Source organism: Gobio gobio, assembly GCF_949357685.1.
Source record: "Gobio gobio genome assembly, chromosome: 15".
Taxonomy (NCBI): domain Eukaryota; kingdom Metazoa; phylum Chordata; class Actinopteri; order Cypriniformes; family Gobionidae; genus Gobio; species Gobio gobio.
The window spans coordinates 14,090,023-14,102,245 of NC_137108.1; the positions used below are offsets into that span (position 1 = coordinate 14,090,023).

A 12,223-nucleotide genomic window follows, 5' to 3' on the forward strand; every position below is an offset into this window, starting at 1 on the left:
TGTACCAAATATTAACATTGATTTTCTCAGGTGTTCAAATACTTATTTGCAACTGTATCATACAAATAAATAGTTAAAAAATCATACATTGTGATTTCTGGATATTTTTTTTTTTTTTAGATTATGTCTCACAATGGACATGCACCTACGATGACAATTTCAGACCCCTCCATGATTTCTAAGTGGGAGAACTTGCAAAATAGCAGGGTGTTCAAATACTTATTTTCCTCACTGTATATATATATATATCCCTAGAAACCCTAAACCAGGACTTCTAAATGTAGTACCATGGTCTCCAACCAAGATGATATTGACACAACGGTGCAGTTTCATCTGTTTCAGGCCATTCATCAGCTGTCCAATCACCTTATCAATCTCCCTCAGTGCACTGTCAAGCTGTAAAATGAACCAGCATTTATATAATGCTCAAACTGAAACATCAACAGACTTCAAATTTCAAATTTACTTGAGGCAAGTTTGAATTGACACACTATTGTTAGGAAATGTAAGCAGTGTTTGCAGTGAGTCTGTTTTTGGGCTGAGAAGTTTGCTTATATGACAACATGACCATATATGTTTAGATAAGTAATGTGTGTGACTGTAGCTGGTGTAAGAGACAATGTCAGAGAACTGATCTCCTAAACTATATGATTCCTGTACACTTTGCTTACCTCTGTGCTATGGGGTCCTAGTTTGTGGCCATAGGAATCCAGCTGTTCAGAATGCATTGCATAAACATATGGCCTGCAAAAACAATAAGGTGATTATTAATATAACCACATAGTAACCAAAATCAATGTCCCATTCACTATCAAATACAGAGTACTGAACTTTGTGGAGTAAAAAAGTAATGAGGGAGTTTTGAAGAGATTCTGAACATTTTAAATGAAATGCCAAAAAACAAATTAATTTAGCATTTAGAGGGGTGTTAATAGTACATACTGACCTCTCTGAATCAGGAAGGTGAAGCCATTGCAACATAGTCAGAACTCTCCTTTCCAATGGAATGCCCCTGTTAATATACCACACATCAGAATTGGTGCATACATACTAAGAAAAGACAGAACATGCACAAAATATCCCTTAAATTTAGACACCATAATCAAGCAAATTTAAAGCATGTATAGCTGACATTTTCTCAAAGAGCTGTCAGCCCGGCAGTTAATTTGGCAAACCATTGTATGTAGTGTTTATGTAGAGTATCAGGAGACAACGGGGCAAGAAAGATTATTTCAGTCAATCTCTACAGGAAACCCTTTCCCCACTACCACCTCCACTCATCCTGACCTCCGGTCCAGTTGTATCAACATTAGGTAAATGTATGCACTAAGCGCAGGCTCCCTCAAACTACTGGCTAAGATAAGAATAGCCAATTTAATTTTTTCCAGCTGAGGCCAAAAGAAGTAGCTCTGAAAAGCACTTTGCCCTTCCAATTTGCTGATTTCAGTATGCAGTTGATCTAAAGTATGCAGGGGGGCCTTGGTTTCTGTATATAGGACCTTTTCTCACAAATTGCTAGCAAAACAGTTCAAGCAGTCTGAAAGCTCTCAGTGAGTGCAGATGAGGAGATATTTGTGTTTCAGTCCTAGGAAAGCCTAGGATATGCCAGAGAGCACATAGAACAAAAAAAACATTCATGTGATTTCCTTTTTCTTATGAAATCTCACTAGCGCAATTCATGTCATTTTAAGAAAATCCGATTGGTGCTTGTCTGTGCAACTCTACTTGTCATTGCTTTGTGGTTTCTAGGGTGATGTTTTATGTTTGTTTTACTTGACCACAACATGCCCACAAAGGACCTAAGTCTCTATGACATTATGGTCTCTAGGATTGATAAATCCTGTGTTCATTGCAAGCGTATGGAATTTTTTCTGCTGTTTAAAAATCCACCAGAATAAAATTGAGAGATTCCACACCTCTCATCAACAAGCCACGTGATTTGAGGTATCACCTATGTGCATAGCACAAACAGTATGGAATGAATTATTTCATTAGCCATGTTACAGAATACAGTTATAAATTACCATAAAAAAAAACATTGTTTGCATTTGAATTTGGATCATGTTGACTTACACTGGCCAGAAAAACGTACCAGCCTTTACTCCCTGTTTCACTGCTGTTATCCAGATCTAGAAATGGAAGAAAATGTGTTATCAGATAAAACATGTGTTGTACTACTGTGTGGGAAAATAGTTTTCTTTCATGTTTCTAAGAAGTGCAATCTGTCTCTCATCAGAAAACCTGATAGATCACTGGACAAAAACAAAGTTTAGGGATCACAATTCACAAATGAGAGACAACTGTTGTATGTGTTGGGTAATTTTCACAAGTTCTTGGCAGAAATTTTCAAACTGCAGTGACGAGACTGTAAGTTCCATCTGTGATGGCCTCATTTACCATTACAGCTCAGTCAGTGGGGTCTAGAAACAGCCAGAAGAAATAAAAATCAGTGAAAACTAAGAATTGATTCCAGCTGTTGGACTAATAGCTGACATGTGTGTTGGAGATGCCCCCCTTGTTTCCATGTAGCTTGCACATGATCACAGTTCTAAAAAGCTCACTGACATCATGCACATAGTTCCACTGCTTGCAGTTTCATAAAACTGTGCCAGTGAGGTACTAAGACAAGGGTTTACTGTTTAAAATGGGGAGATGATTATGACTGCACAGTCTACATACTAGTATATACATGACTGGATTTACCTTTGATAGTTAAAGTTTGAGTAGCCTATATTCAAATTCAAATATTGTGTGAAGCCAGATTTGAGGTCAAGGATACCAAACAGCACTGGCTACCACGTGTGTCATAGCAAAGAAGGCCAATTATCCCTGGAAAGAGCTGTCATGAAAATATATATACCTATTAATTTCACACTTTTAAGAGCCCTCCAAAACAAATCAGACTCAGTTAAAGGGATAGTTCAGTCAAAAATGAAGTTCTGTCATCATTTACTCACATTGTTCCATAAGAACCATCAAAATAATCTATAGAATGTGTCCACTATATTCCAATTATTTTGGAGTATATGATAGCTTTGTGTGACAAACAGGCCGAAACTGAAAGTTTTTCTTTACAAAGTGACCTCACCAACTACTGGCCTGGCATGTCAGGGTTTTTAGTTTTCGTGGATCTGTGTGAACAGGGATCGTTTTGAATTTTTTTATGATTTGCACATATTTAATTATAATATATAAAATGTTTTAAAAAAATATGGAAGGGCAACTCACAGGTTGTCCTCCCCACCATCGATGATTGAGCTTTTCTTTCCCACGGATGTTAAAGTTAGCATCAAAGCCAGGGTCATGCATGGAGTTACCCACAATTCCATGCGACTCAGGATAAAGCCCCTAAAGCAAAGAAAAAAACAAAAGAAATGTTCAAATCAAAAATCCCCCTTGTAGAATTTGAATCCTATCATTAAAAAAAAGGTACCATAAAAATTGCTATTTTTTTCACTAAACAATAAATAAAAAACTAAATGCAACAAAAGATAAACATCTTGCAGATTCTGCGAGCTTATAAGCAAGAGTAACAGAAGGTACACAAAATTAATACATACTGTTGTTATTGTATACAAATTCGGGTAGGTTTTGGTGGGGTACATAGGTCTCATGTATGGTGCATGGGTTCCACATGATCCTACAAGAGAAAAAAAACAAGACATTTTAGAACTATCAATTAAAGGCATTCATTTAGTACAATACATGCTGAATATATATGTAATATACAAATGTAATTTTCAGAGCTCACAACTTTCATGTAGTTGATATTGCCATGTAGTTAAACAACAGTAAAGCTCAACTGCAAAATGGATTGCTGTAGGCTGCAGGCCAGTGATTAAGTGGGGGGGAAAGTCAGCAAAGTTCTTTGAATCAAACCACACAAATTCAGAATCGATTTTTGAGTTTCATTTTAAATCCCTGCTGCGTGATGGCACTTTAGTGTTTGCTAAAGACAGAGTCCACTTGCTAATTTCACAAGGAAAAAAATAAAATAAGAGAAAAAAATATGTATATTAAGTTTAATATATAGTACAACAAAGCTTACCTGCATACAATCAGTATACTCACATAAAGCAATATGTACTATATAATAGTAAATATATTATGTTATTTTTTTATATTGTCATAAAATGTAAACTACGTTATCGCACAGCTCTCTATATAAAGTTGGATATAAGTCACTGTTTTCTGCTTTATAGAAATTAACTAATGTAATAATTGATGATCTTTACAATGAAACTGAACCGAATCAACACTGAACCGAATTCAGCTTAACAATGACAATATTTTCTTTTAGAGCTGCTGTACAGCCAAAATGAACTCTGTTTACATCAGTGAATCATTTTCCTGTTATCGCTGTAAAGCAGTCCTTCCATAAAAATGCGGCTTTTTTTGTGTGATTGTTGCGGGCAAAAATCCTTTATTATGCGGCACGTTTTCTTAAATGCGATGGAAAATGCAGGATATTTATGCAATTTTATGCGATGAAATTGCGGGCACTAGCAAAAACTGTGGTTTGATGAAAAAGAGAAAAAAAAAGCACTCCATAAAGTGCTGGGAAAATGTAAGTTCTCATCTTGTTTTATTGAAGACCTTAATAAACACATGGCTCAAATTTACAAAACATTGAGTCAAACAAGTTCTGTAGCTTTACAAAAGGAATATGCTACAACTTCTGAAAAAATGAATAAATAACTTCCTGTTTTACAGAGGTAGCTATACAAAACAGACATTCGAGTGCTTCCAATGCACAAAGTGCAATCTCTTAAAGGGTTAGTTCACCCAAATATGAAAATTCTGTCATTAATGACTTCCCCTCATGTCGTTCGACACCCGTAAGACCTCCGTTCATCTTCGGAACACAAATGAAGATATTTTAGTTGAAATCCGATGGCTCAGAAAGGCCTCCATTGGCACAATGCACTCTCAAGACCCATAAAAGGTACTAAAGACGTCATTACAAAGTCCATCTCACTACAGTGGTTCTACAATAACTTTATGAAGCGACGAGAATAGTTTTTGTGCACAAAAAAAAACCTAAATAACGACTTATATAGTGATGACCGATTTCAAACCATGGCATCATGAAGCTTCGAAGCGTTATGAATCAGCGAGTCGATTCATGATTCGGATCGCGTGTCAAACTGCTGAAATACGTGACTTTGGCGATCCAAACCGCTGAATCGTCTCAGCATCATGAAGCTTCGAAGCATTATGAATCTGTGTTTTGAAATCGGTCAACACACTGGGAAACTGCTTTGCGCTGTCTTTTGCTGTTTTTTATGGTTTCACCACGGGGTTTGCAGCTTTTCGATTACGTTCACGTCCGGTAATTACGTCAATTCAAAGCGTTCCCATGGCAATAGGGGGAAATAGCGGCTCTTGTGTGAAGTAAACAAACATTTTTCAACTTTTTGCAAAAATGCGGGGATTATGAAATCATGCTAGCCCCGCATATTTTGCACGCGGAAATAGGCAATTTATGCGGCGAAAGTGCGGCGTATTTGAAAAAATGCGGCCCTCACATAAATATGCGGACTTTGGCTGATTATGCATTAAATCATGCGATCGCATAATCGCGTTTTTCTGGAGGGACTGCTGTATTGTATAAAGCGCTATATAAATAAAGGTGACTTGACTATATCTAACTTTATCCGCATATATACACATTAGACTTATGTAAAGCGATATATTCTAATTTCAACTCCCTGATTGCTTGTATTGTCGCAAAATGTAAACTATTTTATCACCTAATCTGCAAATTGCAACTATAAGGTATGATGATTAACATCATGATTTTATGTAAAGCTGCTTTGAAACAATGTATTGTGAATAGCGCTATACAAATAAATTTGACCTGACTTGACACGACAGAGTTCAGAAAGGGCAAAGGAAATTATAGGGCAATTAAAAGGATTTGTGAACATATCCCAGGGTCCTATGTTTGACACAGGATCTTCATTTTAACAATATTGAGAGTTGGAGGTAATATAAATAATACTAAAAATGAATAAAACGGAACAAATGTCTTTTTATTTGTAAAAATTATTTGTAAAAAAGGAACTTAATAGAAATGCCATATTTAATGAGGAAAAATATAGGACACCTCCACATTTATTTACTACTTAAAATGCATAAAATTAGAATCAGGTGTGCCACATCATGTGCAAAAGATCAGAACATTGTCAGAGAGGATTGTAGAGGAGCCTGTCTTATTTAAACCTCAGACATTTAGTTTGGTTTGCTCTTGATTGTTGAAGTGAATAAAATCACCATGGTGAGATCATAAAAGCTCTCTAAAGACCTTCAGAAAGAAGGTTGTAGATGCATACGAGTCTGGGAAGGGCTTTAAAAAAAATCTCCAAAATATTCTAAATCAAGATTGCACTGTCCGGAAATTTTTTTACAAGTGGAGAACATTTAAAACAACTATCAAGATGCCAAAGTAAGGCCATTGTAGCAAGTTTAGCCCAAGAGCAGACTGCAAGATGCTTAAAGAATTCTCCAACAATCCTAAAATGTAATCTCGGGACCTACAGGTAACTCTTGCCACAGCTGATGTCAAAGTTCATGCGTCTACCATAAGAAAGAGACTGCACAAGTTTTATTTGCATGCGAGGTGTGCAAGGAGGAAACCCTTGCTGTCAAAAAAAATAAAAATAAAAATAAAAAGACCAGAACTTTTGGAACAATGCGCTTTGGACAGATAAATTCAAAGTTTAATTGTTTGGGCCCAGTAGCAGAAGTTGGCGCAAACCAAAGACAGCATTTGAGCACAAGAACCTCATACCAACTGTGAAGCATGGGGTTGGAAATGTCATGGTTTGGGGCTGCTTTGCTGTAGGCAACTCGCTATCATAGAATCCACTATGAATTCTTTATTGTATCAGAGGGTACTCGAGAAAAATGTAAGACCATCTGTCCAAAAATTGAAGCTGAAGCAGATGTGGACTATGCAACATGACAATGACCCAAAACATTCCAGTAAATCCACCAAGGAATGGCTCAAAAGAAAGAAATGGAGAGTTCTGGAATTGCCACGTCAAAGTCTGCATCTAAATCCTATTGGGATGCTGTGGGGTGATTTGAGGCGGGCTGTGCATGCAAGAAACCCCTCAAACATCACACAGCTGAAAATATTCTGTATGGAGGAGTGGGAAAAACTTCTCCCAGTCGATGTCAAAGACTTGTAGACATTTATAGGAAATGTCTTGGTTATTTCAGCCAAAGGGGGTAATACCAGCTATTAGGACATAGGGTGTCCTAACTTTTTCCACAGTAGGAATTGTCATCTTTGTAAATTTTTAGTTACATAAATTATATCATGGTTAAATTGTTTTTGGTTCAATTACATTACATTTATCTATAGATATTGTTTGAAAGAAGATCAAATATTGATATGTCCATATTTCTTAAAAAAGAACTAAATATTTCATGGGGTGTCCTATCTTTTACACATGACTGTATATAAAGGTGCACAGTGTCATACACACAAATACAAAACACCACCAGTTAGTTAATTCATAGTCAATAGTATATAGCCTATTAATATATTAACAATGTAGAGACTACAATATATTAACTATGAATTAACTATGAACAAATAGTTTGTTAATGATTTAAGTACTTTATTACTGTATACTTGTTATAAAGTGTAAAATCTTAACACATTATTTACACAACATAAGATGTACCATACAATTAATTGTGATTTATTTGATTAGTTAAATCTGTACATTGTGTAATACATTTCATAATTTTTTATCTGATTGACAGCTTAGTCAATATTCATTTATATTCAGTTTGTTCATTTTGATAATAAAAAAACAGTTCTTACTGAGTTTCTCGATATTGGGGATCACCGTGCTCCCTCTTTTCATGTAAGATGCACGAAAGCCATCAACAGACAACATGATGACAGGGGGCCGAACAAACCTAGATAAGCAGAAGCATTAGTACACCAAATACAAACCAAATTAAATTAGGATTTATTGCTAAAATTTGTCCTTATTTCCAGTGGACAAATGGTCTTTTATTTGAATGGTATTTTTATAACAGCCTTCCTTAGACTATTGTTTAGGCTCAAAATGTCACACTTAATGTGCATGCATTAACATTAATTGTCATGCAATCCACCCAGCAGTCCTCCTGGATAGGTGTTTTGTCAATGTCACACAGAAACCCAATCTCTTAAACCCCACTGCACTTCACAGCATTAATTCATATTTTCTTAATATTAATATTCCCTTTCTTCTAGTATGTAAAGCATAGTTGTGAAGATATGAGTGTTGTTGACCTAGTGTTGAATATAAAAGGTGGGATGATTGGGAGTGTGATGTTTGTCACCGAAATCACAACTGTGTCTCTCACCCGGAAGGACACTCATGGTTTTTAATCTCTTCACACTCTTCCTGTAACCAAGGAACATCACCTAACAGAGAGAGGAAGTCAGTCAATGAAGCACCAGGTGACATTCATACATATGCAAACACATCTAATGTCCAGGCAATACGGTGCTCTTGTTTTACAGTTGCACTTAAAACACGCCCATCCCCACCTTTTTTTATAACTGTAGTTGGTTTGACAAATATCAAATCCTTATTGGAGAAAATCTTGATAATGCCCCAGCAGCTACTTTCTAGTTATTCAAGTACAGTGCCTAAGAGCTTGATGGTAATTGACTAAAATATGCATGATGGGCGCTCAAAAAGTACAGCAATATATTTGCCAAAACGTGATGGGCACTTTTAAATTCAACTTTTTTCTAAGAGTAAACCAGGTTTGCTAAACTTTCTGCTAATTACATTCAAATGAAATACATGTAATTTTTGTGTTTTCAGTTTGCGGAAACTCTTTGAAAGCCTCCCACCTTTGCAGAGAGACCTGTAGTTAGTGCAGCAGTCTCCTTTGGCCATGCAGTCCTCGGAGCAGTGGCAGGCATGCTGCTCATTATGAGTTTCACCACAGCGCTCTTTACTGCACTCAAAACCTCCCGCTGAAGGCACAAAAAAAATTAAACATCTCTCATAAACAAAAATCAACAATGTAAAACTGAAGGAAAGTAGCCTGGCACAAGCAAATTGAGCTAAGCATGTCCTTAGACAAAAAGTAGTGTACATCTAATCAACTAATAATGAATTTGAGAACTTAGTATTTGGTAGACAAACGTTTGTACAAAACCTGATTATCCATGTTATCCAGCATGATTTGAGAAAGTTTAAAATAACATTGTTTGCTTCAATGGATGCAATGAAACGTGACCATTGGTACAAGTGAATTGTACAAAAATTTACATTTATATAGTGCAAAATGTATTTTTTTTTCCAATTTATTTTACATCATAAAGCCTCAGACCCCACATACCTGTTTTCAGGCAGTGTTCATCAAAGTCTGAGCAACACGTATTGTATGTTTTACACAGGTTGTCACAGCGACAGTTTGGGGGTTCTGCTTCCACTAGTTCAAAGCACCTGTTTTTGCAGGAACCTGATAGGCTGGTAAAAGGATGGTCAGAGAGAACTTGGGGGGACAGGATAAAGATCAAGAAAGAGAAAAAAGAAGAGACAAAGAACAAAGATTTAAGAGACATTTAAATCTAAACACACACCACCAAACTCAAAAGTTTGTTATGCAGGTGCAAAGACTGCTCTGCTTTGAAGCTGAAGACATGTATGTAGTTTAATCATTCCCACCTTTAATAAAAAAGGGTCAAGGAGCTGAAATGTTCTCTGCACATCTCAATATTGACTTAGGGTATAGCAATGCAAATATTTCCTTAATTTTCGATCACCAGCTGAGAGAGCAACAGAAAGTGGCTGTTTCATTAAATGTTCCTGGCTCATTACTACTACTACATGAACTGACATGAAGGCTTGATTAAAAAAAAGAAAAGAGGAACATTTAAACAAACAAATGACGCTATAAAGTTAAATTGCAGAATGAACAATGAATCATTGAATACTGGATAATGCAATGTCAAATCTTGGTCAAAACTTTTGTTCAAACTCGTCTAAATTATATAAGCTACAGAAACCGTCTTGACATGTTTAGAATGGCATCAGTTGAATTGGCCTGGTTCATAAACAGAAAAACACGGTGCTGCTGTCCAAGATACACAGCAAAACCAATTTGAGTGAAACCTCTATAATTTCACACGGGCTGGATACATGAAGCTATTACATACACACATGGATTTAACACATCAACGTAACTGTACATTTCATGACATTTATAACTACATTTCTAACATTTATAATATCTGAATCGATAACAACAAGTAATCTTTTAATCATTAAACTTTGTAACTAAATGTGCATATTCCAAAGGAAAAACCAGTGCTTGCAATTTGCAAAGTGTTAAAGGTCCTGTTCTTCGTGATCCCATTTTTCAAACTTTAGTTAGTGTGTAATGTTGCTGTTAGAGCATATATAATACCTGTAAAATTATAAAGCTCAAAGTTCAATGCCAAGCGAGATATTTTATTTAACAGAAGTTCCCTTTCAAAGCCTACAGCGAACGGCCGGTTGGGACTACATCTCTGTACATCCTGCTTTAATTACGTCAGTAGAGCAGTTTGTCGACTAACCTCAGCCCACAAGAGTACGCGAAAAAGGGGGCGTGGTCTTGTTGCTCCCACGTGGATAAGAGGAAGCGTTCGGTTCCGTTTGTTTGTCGCCATGTCGTCGAGACGCTGTTATTTTCATCCCGGAGTCAAGTCACCTTTGTTTGGCTTTCCCAGGGACGCTGTACTTAGAGATCATTGAGCGCATGCATCCCCGTTATGGTGAGAGGCGTGACCTTTCCGGTAACGTGCGCTCTGCGTGCGCTAAGCTGCTGTCGAATCACAACACGGGAACCGCTGGCACAATCAGATCTCGTTACGTGTTTCTGAAGGAGGGACTTCATAGAACAGGGAAATCTTTCAAGCCGTTTTGAGGACAGTGAAAACAGCAGTATACAGATAAGTAAATTGTGTGAAAAATACTGTGTTTTTTTACACGCGAAACATGAACACATGTTATATTGCACACTGTAAACACAATCAAAGCTTCAAAAAAAAACACGAAAAACGGGACCTTTAATAATCTAGGTTTAGGAGGTAAAAAGGTACGCTGCAAACCCTAACGCTCAAAATAATGAATTGGTTTGGGTAGCACAAACTTCAAATTAACGTTTATGAGCATTTAGCACTTTTTTCTTTTAAGTTCACGGAACTGACATATTTTAAGTAAACTGAACGGTTTCATTGTTTTGAGTATTATGTAATTATTTATTTTAATTTAGATTAACTTAAGTTTAACTGAAACTAGGATTTCTATTTCCCAGCATGCTTTGCCCATGGCACTCGAAAAGGGACAGTAAATGCTAAAATTAAAGGGTTAGTTCACCCAAAAATGAACATTTTGAGTCATTATTGACTCACCCTCATGTCGTTCCACACCCGTAATCGATCTTTGGAACACCGTTTAAGATATTTTAGATTTAGTCCGAGAACTTTTTCCCTCCATTGAAAATGTATTCATGGTATACTGTCCCATGTCCAGAAAGGTAATAAAAACATCATCAAAAAACACCATGTGACATCAGTGGGTTAGTTAGAATTTTTTGAAGCATCGAAAATACATTTTGGTCCAAAAATAACAAAAACTACGACTTTATTCAGCACTGTCTTCTCTTCCGTGTACGTGTTATCTGATGCTGACGTGTTATCTGGTGCGCCCGAGCTTCGTTTACTGTCTGAGGCCCTATCCCAAATGGCACACTTCATGTGCACTTTCGGTCTTGTGGACTTACAATGGCGCATGCGCGTGTCCGTTAAGTCCACGAGACCGCAGGGTGTCCGAATCATCATTTTAGGTCTCAGAAGGGTGCTCGCGAGCACCCCCTTTGAGGACGATATGCGAAAGCAAAGCGGCATTACGTCGTCAAAAGTGCGGACATTTTGGACAGGGCCTAAGGGAGCTCGGGCGCACCAGATAACGCGTCAGCAGCGTCTTACATCAGCAGCGTCACTGCGGAGTCGTGAACGCGGATTGACAACAGACACAGAAGAGAAGACAATGCTGAATAAAGTCGTAGTTTTTGTATTTTTTTTACCAAAATGTATTTTCGATGCTTCAAAAAATTCTAACTAACCCACTGATGTCACATGGACTACTTTGATGATGTTTTTATTATCTTTCAAGACATGGACAGTATACCGTACATACATTTTCAATGG

At 36.9% G+C, this 12,223-nt stretch overlaps 1 protein-coding gene across 4 annotated transcripts in view; it reads right to left on the bottom strand.

The window, feature by feature from the left end:
* enpp2 (ectonucleotide pyrophosphatase/phosphodiesterase 2) overlaps positions 1 to 12,223 on the bottom strand; it is an 82,897-nt gene that overhangs the window by 66,442 nt on the left and 4,232 nt on the right. For all 4 annotated transcript variants that reach the window (XM_079836293.1, XM_079836292.1, XM_079836294.1 and 1 more), the window contains exons 3-12: positions 9,367 to 9,522; positions 8,873 to 8,998; positions 8,374 to 8,434; positions 7,841 to 7,938; positions 3,561 to 3,640; positions 3,229 to 3,348; positions 2,074 to 2,129; positions 947 to 1,012; positions 672 to 744; positions 288 to 396 (exon numbers count right to left, since the gene is read on the bottom strand). In XM_079836293.1, the coding sequence (XP_079692419.1) occupies positions 288 to 396; positions 672 to 744; positions 947 to 1,012; positions 2,074 to 2,129; positions 3,229 to 3,348; positions 3,561 to 3,640; positions 7,841 to 7,938; positions 8,374 to 8,434; positions 8,873 to 8,998; positions 9,367 to 9,522 (945 nt within the window). The remainder of the gene's footprint in view (positions 1 to 287; positions 397 to 671; positions 745 to 946; positions 1,013 to 2,073; positions 2,130 to 3,228; positions 3,349 to 3,560; positions 3,641 to 7,840; positions 7,939 to 8,373; positions 8,435 to 8,872; positions 8,999 to 9,366; positions 9,523 to 12,223) is intronic.